Raw genomic sequence first — 8,849 nt, forward strand, 5'->3', positions numbered from 1 at the left:
AATGCACTGGGTTAGCTGGCCAATCAGAGCAGACTGTGCTTGTTGGAAGGAGGGGCTTTGTACAAAACGACATGTTTGAGAGAGGCAGGGCATAGAGGAACTACAATAATGTACAGTATTTGAAAAATAATGTGTTTTTTGAACATTAAACCATGTCAACATATTCTGTTACACCAAATACACAAAATAATGATCTTTAAAATAGCATCATATGACCCCTTTTAAAACATGACTTAATTCAGCTTACCAAGATGTTCATATTAAATAAAAACAGTGCTGGGGTGTAACGAACTCTTCAAAAACTCAGTACATACAAACAGTCACCACCCCCAAGAGATGAATTGATCGCAGCACACAGACTCCTTTCACAGTTTCATTAATTTCCCTTCAGATGAAAGGATAACCTTTGTCATAACTTTCCCCAAAAAATGAGGGAGCAAAAAAAAAAACTGACGCATCACGAAGGCTTCACGCCAGAGAAATGTCAGAGGCGCTGAGAGCCAGAGAGTGGGACAATAGGCCTCTCGGTGTTTAGATAGAGAACAATAGTCTCTTTAGACAGTGCATCTATTTCCTCCCCGCTGGCCTTTTGCGTGAATATTCCTGAGCCTGTGTTGCAGGGAAAAAGAGTGATGGATTCAAACAGTCGATGCCACTCTGCATTCATCTGCCTGTTTAGAAATATTACCATCTGGACGTCCGTCACGGCTTTTCAAATATTGAGAGGCTGAAAGCAACTATCTTTGAAATAAAGGTGATTCAGTGTGCAATGTTGGAGGGCTTAAGATGCTTTTAAGAGACTGAATTGATCATGCATCCTTCTTTAACCACAGCTCTTCTACAAAATCTGATTACATGTTATAAGGCATATGATATTGACTAGCTATATGAGGGCTTTCCTCTTTGTGCTGTCCTGGCAGCCATCCAGTGCTTAGACTTCTGTGAAACCGAAACCAGTCGGACTTTAGTGTCCTTTTACACATGTAATGTACACCACGGGATTATCAAGATGGAAAATTTCCTGTCGTTATTTAGGGCGGACAGATACATTATTAATGTAACGTGCCTAGTGAACTTTATGGACTTTGTTCTGGGGCTCAACAAGTACGTGGCATACTAGTTTGAAACCCAATCCCAGAGTCATGATTCCTTTGAACGCTCCATAAAAGCCATGAATCGTGCTGTAAATTATGCTGCAATCCAAATAATGAGCTCACCACTCCTTCTGATCCTGTCCTCTAGTACCTCTGTGTGTCCGTTGGGCAGTTTCTTGGAGAAAACCTGGGCTGAGCGCAGGAACATTGCCTCTACAGCGGAACCTTTTAATAAAGCGATCTGATCTTCATGATCCAGAGATTGAAAACCTGCTCAGAAAACAAGAACGCGACAAATATGTTTGCTTAGAACTGCCGGAGTTATTGCATCCTCCTCATAGGACATTGCTGTCATATAAAGTGTTTTCTTGAACTATGTGAATTTATTTTATTTTCATACAAGTGGTATAGATCCTGCTAGCGAAATAGCTGTTCTAGAATTTGGAAAACAGTACCTGGTATATTTTTTGTGAACTCAACCAGCACTTGAACGTGACTAGTTGCCATTTCGGTCAGTAGAAGGAAGTTTTCTTCTGCATTAAATTGCTCTTGTAGCTGTGGACAGGTTGGAAGGAGGAAAAAAGCATGCAAATAAGCCACTGTTTTACGACATTGGGGTGGTGATAACCTTGGTTACATAATGATTTAACAGTGATAAGAACAGGCAATGCTGTTTACTGATTTTAACAGTAGCATTTGACTGCTTTGTGCATTAAAGAATCATAAAAAGATTTAAAGACTTAAAAAGCTGATCTAAAATGAGATAAAATGTTAGGGTTGTTTTTTGATTTTCGAGAAGACATACCAGTTTTTTCGCCATATCCTGAGGGATGCGATGTTTGTTGTGAGCATCAACTATATAACTTATTAAAGCCTGTTGGTCTTGGCTCAGTTCTATATTCTCCTGAAATGAGAAAATGTGCCAAAATTCCTGTTTATAAATTTGGATCATGGAGAATCCAGCTATGTGAAATAATAATTAAAGATTGGTGGTGTCGTTTTGTAATAACCAGCCAACGTTTGATCCTGCACAGCCATTTTACAACCCTTGATCATAATATAATCTTTCAGAAGTAACCGTATATGTGAGCAAAAGTGAGAAGAATGATGGTGAAGAGGATCATTGAGGTTGCCCTTTAACCTTTTATAGCACTTCAATAAAGTTGCCATAGAACACCCTTAGTTTGCAATTATACTTGAAAAGTTATATTGTAACAAGCATGGCACCAAGTAAACTGTATCTCAAATACTTAAAGTTGCACAAATCAAAAAGACAAGTATTTTAGTTTGTTTTGTGGAAGTTTTCACCATGGATTATAATAATAACCCAATCAGACAGCACCTGTGTTCTTACCTTGGAGGGTTTAGTGGTAGATACAATTTGTTTAGCATCTCTACTATCACCAACATCATCCCCTATACTTTCGTCAGATGAGGCTTTTGTGTTTTTCCTCAGCCTTTTGGATTTGCACTGGATTTCAGTTAATAAGCCTGAGGATGCAAAAACAAAATAGATACAGAAACTAGATACAGATTGGTAAGATTGACAGTTTACAAGCAAACAGTTTTTCATCAAGGAAAAAAATTAGTCTTGGAAACAATTTTTTTTAAATATATATTTTATCTGTTTCATTCCTCAACAATATTTATGTAAAAAACAATACACTATACATGAGCTACAGAAGCTTAGAAAATACAACTTCCACAAACTAATATTTTATCTCAAGTAAATCAATATTATTTGAACCCAAACCATCTCATATAATTTGTTGCCCAAATAGAACATTGTACCTCTGTAGATACATTCTCTTTGGAAAATAAATTAAGTTGACTATGCCAGTTAATAACTTTTATTAAAAACTGCTGTTCAAGAGTTTCTGATCTGACTTATCTGATTGCACAATGTGCGTGACTCTCGGGCTGATATATTAGTTGAGCAGGAACACATTTTATAATGTTTACAGTGCTCTTACTCACATTCTGCCAGCATGCCCATCTCTTTGCACTTTCTGAGTCGACACTCTTGGCATTTCCTGCGCATGTACATGTCCATCTCACAGTTTCCTCCACTCTTACATTTATATACAGCATTCTTTGTAATACTCCTTCTGAAGAAACCTGGAAGAAATATGACAGCATGTTCAATATGCCACACATTTCACGTATAGTATACTGTAATATTGGGAATCAGAATCCAGATTTTTCATAGACCATCATGTAGTGACTCAACACAGAAAAAACTGAGAAAGCTAAATGTTACAAAACATCGAAATGTATTAATATTACCATGAACTGTAAAGCCCAAACGATATGCAGTTCTAAAATAGGCTACATAGAAAAAAATTGGTTTCTAAATGTCTCTTGAATTTCAGTAGTTTCATGCATTTGTCTGGGTTTTTTCACCTTTTTGCATTTTTCATGGTTTTACAAGGACAGAAATTGCATTTAATTATTGACATTTAGCTTTTATAGCATTTAACATTGCACCTCTATCAACAGACCCAAATTAAAATTTTGTGTCATAAATTAATTCCCTGAGATCCACTGTTTTGGTAAATAAGTAATCTTTCCCGCTATCATATTATCAGTTGTTTTTACACTTCGACACAGTGGATGACAGATCAGATGGCAAGAATAGACATACAAAAGCATTCAGGAGCAGATTACATTGCTTCAAATTTAAAGTGCCTTATTTGCATGACTCACTTTTGTACGTATTGCCAAAGTATTACAGGGATTATAGAAATCTAACTATTCTCTAATTTTGAAAACCATAATAAAACATTAGAAGCAACAGTTGGCTACCGTATAAGTCTAAGCTATTAGGAGAAACAAGAAGGCCACTTTGTAAACACAGATCAAGGAATAGGTTCATTGCAGCCCATGTAAGGTATGGTGTAATGTTTAAGACATTACGTTCAGAACTGTAATACAGATACTCTTGGATGCTCGATTTTCAGTTCTAGGCAGCAGACAAACATGTGCAGTTGTTTTTGGAACAGGTAATTATTCCAGCATGAGCCCATGAGCACAATGACACACATTAACTTTGCATGGTGGCATGTGGCTCTGGTTACCTACATCATTATTCAGCAGAAAGCTGAGAGGGAATCCAATCCAAACTGAACGTGAAGGAGCACCAAACCCAGCCAAGTGGGACTTGGAACACATAGCCCAGCATCTGCCCTTTGGGCATTGTTCATGCACAGGTGGAATTACACTTGCAGTCATTCAGCCAATGATTTTCCAAAGAGCTAAATTTGGCACATGGGGTTCCATGTCAATTATTACGTCCTTCATGAGCTATGTAGCCAATGGATACAATATACACTATCTATGAAGGTTCAAGGGTGAACAATGAGGTCACAGAACAAAGGTGCAACTGTACATTGTTACAGTATATATCAAATAAATATATTAAATGCAAAGCTATATTTGGCATTTAAAGTTAAATGTGCAATTTCTTGGCCTCTATCAACAAATAGACCTGAACTCATTCCATTGGTTGAGCCAATGTTTTAAAAAAATTACATTGCCAAATTATGAGAATAATTAATACAAAAATGAATGTACAACAATTCTTGCAAAATATTTAAATTACTTTTAATACCATATTAGAGGCATCATAATAACATAGTTCAACATTTAATTGGTTTATTTTTTAGAAATGAAATATTACTGATAAAAAAACTCTTTAACTACATGTTGTTACATAAACAACCTGTCAGTAACTATACTGATCTCACATATATACAGTAGTCAACATTTGAAGTGGATCAAAAAAGTTCATCAAAGTTGTCCTAAGACAAGAACGCTTTTAGGTTTTAGGACAACTTTGATGAAAGGTTTTGATCCACTTCAAATGTTGACTACTATGAATGTACAACAATTCTTGCAAAAGATTTAAATTACTTTTAATACCATATTAGAGGCATCATAATAACATAGTTCAACATTTAATTGATTTATTTTTTAGAAATGAAATATTACTGATAAAAAAACTCTTTAACTACATGTTGTTACATAAACAACCTGTCAGTAACTATACTGATCTCACATATATACAGTAGTCAACATTTGAAGTGGATCAAAAAAGTTCATCAAAGTTGTCCTAAGACAAGAACGCTTTTAGGTTTTAGGACAACTTTGATGAAAGGTTTTGATCCACTTCAAATGTTGACTACTGAAGTTGTAAGCTATATGTGTTTGGTTCACTAAAAAGAACTGACTCATTAGAGTAATTTGTTTGGGAATCAGACTATACTGGTTGTGCTGTATATTTCTGATTTACTAAAAAGAGCTGACTCATTAGAGTCAATCATTTGGGAATTGGGCTACACTGGTCGCACTGTATGGATTTGATTCTCTACAAAGAACCAGCATATAAGATTCATTTGTTCAGGAATTGGACTACACTGGTCACACTGTATGTTTTTGGTGTATGGATTTGATTCACTAGAAGAATCAGATAATAAGATTCAGTCGTTCAGGAATTGGACTGCACACACTGTCTGCTTCACATTGTTGATTCAGTAAGTGGTGCTGGAATCACTGACAAGAGTATTTTAGTATGTGGTTCCGAAATGTGTGAAAACTTTCAATCCTGCTATTTTTTTTTTTATAGAATTGATTCTGAATAAGAACCGGTTCTTGGTTTCCAACTTTATGAAAACCTTGTTCAGAAATACATGTTTTGTGACTGAAAACGTCAGCAAAAATACTGTAAATTATGGCATTCACCTTTACATCCTTCACATGTGAGTGCATTGTAGTGATACCCTGATGCTTTATCTCCACAGACCACACACAGTTCCTCGCCTTTGCTCCTTCCAGAGTGGGCTGCGTGTCTGGATCTTTTACACACAGTCGGGACAACAGGGCAAGACTCGTACAGCTCATTATCAAAGCCTCCCTCCAACGGTCCTTTCCTCATCTCAAACACGGTGGATGGAGAGTACCACTCCTCCCCACAGTACTGTGGGTAGCAGTGCTGACTGGAGTAGTATGATGGTGATGACATGGAGGGCTCCACCGAGGTGTACTGCATGCTGGGATAGCTGGTGAAGGGCATGACCTCCTGGTCCTGTAGCAATGGACTGTTCTGCTCTGCCAGAATATCTGAGGAGAAGATGGCAGAAGTGAGCAGAGCTTGTCAGTTTACATGTGTCATGGAGATACAAAGCTCAAGTTCACCTGACTGTTAGCCCAGCACGGAGTGCTAATAGGTCTTACGCCAACACGACGATTAGTGAAGCTACAACACGCTGAGGTACTGTTTCCTTGCAGACACCATCAGAGTCATTAAGATCTCCACTACCTCATAAGTGCATATTAAAAACCATCTAGGAACATAATCAGCCTCTATCCAACTAGTAGCAGTAGATTGAGTGAAATGTACATAATACAGAAGTCAAACACGCCCAGACATAAAACAAGCAATCATTAACCAAAGTGGATTTACACAATATTATTGTCTAAGGGAGTTTCAGTAGATTTTTATGATCATTTTTGATTACACAAACACACACACACACATATATATATATATATATATATATTTTTTTTTTTTCATAAATTAAGTGTTGAGTGCACTTTTAATTTGTCGGAAATAGGTTTAAAAGCATTCACTTACATACTGTTCTATTATTGGCTCTATTATTAAACAAGGCCAGAAACATACTTTTATACATGTACACAAAGACATACTTAGGTGCTTAGTCAATGTATTGATCTGTACTACAGGGAGCGCTACAGTTCATTTCAAATCTCTATTGCATTAAAGTTAGCAAAAAATGGAAATTCACCGTATCTATTTTCTAAATGCATCTTATATATCTTACTGTGAATGATTCATCCATACGTGTTTCTTTTCTTTATTTCTCTGTGGTGAAGTTTAATTAAGAGCTTGTTGTTACGTAAGCCCCGCCCCTTTCTTACAATTCAGATCTGCTTCCATTCCATCAACAACCGATGAATCTGTCACTATTTCAATAGTTGACCTAAAAGAGAAAACTGACTATAAAAGAAGACTGTTTACAGCACCCCTTGTGGCAACACTGAGAACTTTACATGCACTTTCTGTTACGTATTGCGTTATAAACTACGGCCTGACCTATTTCAGAACATGATGCTAGAAATAAAGTTAGAATACCTAAAAGTGTTATATATTTGCATATTTCGAGCTAAACTCCATCAGGTCATCAGCTACTTTTCGATGTTTGTGGTTATTATTAACATATGTAGTCCACCTGCTAACAATGACAACTTTTTCGGAATTCTCATTGGCAATTCAATAATTTTAAAGTAAACAAGACATCTAAAACTTTTGTACTATGTCTACACTACATTTTCGTCAACAACAAAAAATATGACGACTGCTTCAGTATCATGAGATGGTACTGACCTGAAGCCTTATCCTGAACCATGGCCATTTCAGTACGACCCAGTAAGGTTACAGATGATTGACTGCTTCAGTATCATGAGATGGTACTGACCTGAAGCCTTATCCTGAACCATGGCCATTTCAGTACGACCCAGTAAGGGTACAGATGATCATTAGCCGTATTGATTCCTAACCATCCAACTGTTCCTTCAACTCCTCAGCATGTGTCTATGTGTCCCTTTTCACAAAGTATTACTGTTCCTGAACACCTTCATACTTCATACATAAGTGCTAGTGTGAACAAAGGTTGCTATAGTTGCTCATTAACCTGACAGTCACAATTCCCTGTCTCATTACATGTAGGATTGATCTGGATTTATAAATGTCATCTAGGACAAAACATGCTCACTCGTGTTTGTAAAATTGAAGGTGACAGTTTCACTTTTTGGCTTCCGCTAATAACAGAAATTTGCTCCAGTTTGTTTCATAGAGTCTGACTCATAGTTTTATTTCATCACCCACCATGGCAAAGATAGCATTACCATAACATAGGAAAGAAATGAATGTGAATTTCCAATATACTCACCAAAAAAGTGTGAGCTCTCTGATTGGGGGAACGCATCACTGGGTGGGATCTGTAAAGGTCCCACCACATTGACGTCATGGCCCACCCACTCATTCATTCAGAAGCCTGTGTGTTAAGTCTTGGCGTCCAAAGATCCCTCAGTCCAGGATGGAAGTGAATGATGGGGTTAATCTTGTTTCTTCAAGACAGTAACAAATGGAGGAAGTGGTTGCTTTACTTACAAATGGAGGCAGTTTTTATTGCAAATTAAGGTATTGACGCAATATAGTAAAACACGTCACTTAAATTGATTTAGATACTGCTTCTAAAAGAAAAAAAAAATCACTGATTGAAGTTAACTTGCGAAGTTTTATACTACATCATTCAGATTTCATTTAGATTTCCTTGAGATTAGGAGGACAAGGTCCTGAAGTCATATCAGAAATCTAGAACATAGTATTCTAACAAATGATTGTTTTTTTCAACTGGAAATGCTACAGTTGATTGCAGTGACCTTTGCTCCAGTTTCAACTCTGGACTGTACAGTCTGGCATTGGATTTTATAATATCTGCTTTTTCCATGTTTCTTAACGCTGAACTACCTACCTTCTTATTTTGGATTATTCAAAATATTATGGTATCATTCCACAGTATTTCAGCTCAGATTTATTTTTCTTTAAGGCCAGGGGCCTGATGTATAAACGTTGCGTACGCACAAAATGGGCATGGAAATGTGTGTACGCAATTTTCCACGCACATATCGGGATTTATAAAAAATAAACTAGGCGTACATATGTGAGCACCGTAA

General features: G+C 36.8%; 1 protein-coding gene across 4 annotated transcripts in view; it reads right to left on the reverse strand.

The window, feature by feature from the left end:
* The window catches only part of LOC107749275 (bile acid receptor-like), a 16,505-nt gene that overhangs the window by 4,850 nt on the left and 2,806 nt on the right, over window positions 1-8,849 (reverse strand). For 2 of the 4 annotated variants that reach the window (XM_016564366.1, XM_016564367.1), the window contains 7 exons: window positions 8,063-8,240; window positions 5,835-6,212; window positions 3,072-3,212; window positions 2,449-2,585; window positions 1,900-1,998; window positions 1,550-1,649; window positions 1,218-1,364 (listed from right to left, as the gene is read on the reverse strand). In XM_016564366.1, coding sequence (XP_016419852.1) covers window positions 1,218-1,364; window positions 1,550-1,649; window positions 1,900-1,998; window positions 2,449-2,585; window positions 3,072-3,212; window positions 5,835-6,212; window positions 8,063-8,159 — 1,099 coding nt within the window. In that variant the 5' untranslated portion in view covers window positions 8,160-8,240. Of the gene's footprint in view, window positions 1-1,217; window positions 1,365-1,549; window positions 1,650-1,899; window positions 1,999-2,448; window positions 2,586-3,071; window positions 3,213-5,834; window positions 6,213-7,497; window positions 7,548-8,062; window positions 8,241-8,849 lie in introns of those variants that run through there. The other 2 variants (XM_016564368.1, XM_016564369.1) reach the window with 2 other exon arrangements.

This window comes from Sinocyclocheilus rhinocerous, unplaced genomic scaffold, assembly GCF_001515625.1.
Source record: "Sinocyclocheilus rhinocerous isolate Xijiao unplaced genomic scaffold, SAMN03320098_v1.1 scaffold1311, whole genome shotgun sequence".
NCBI classification, from domain to species: Eukaryota; Metazoa; Chordata; class Actinopteri; order Cypriniformes; family Cyprinidae; genus Sinocyclocheilus; species Sinocyclocheilus rhinocerous.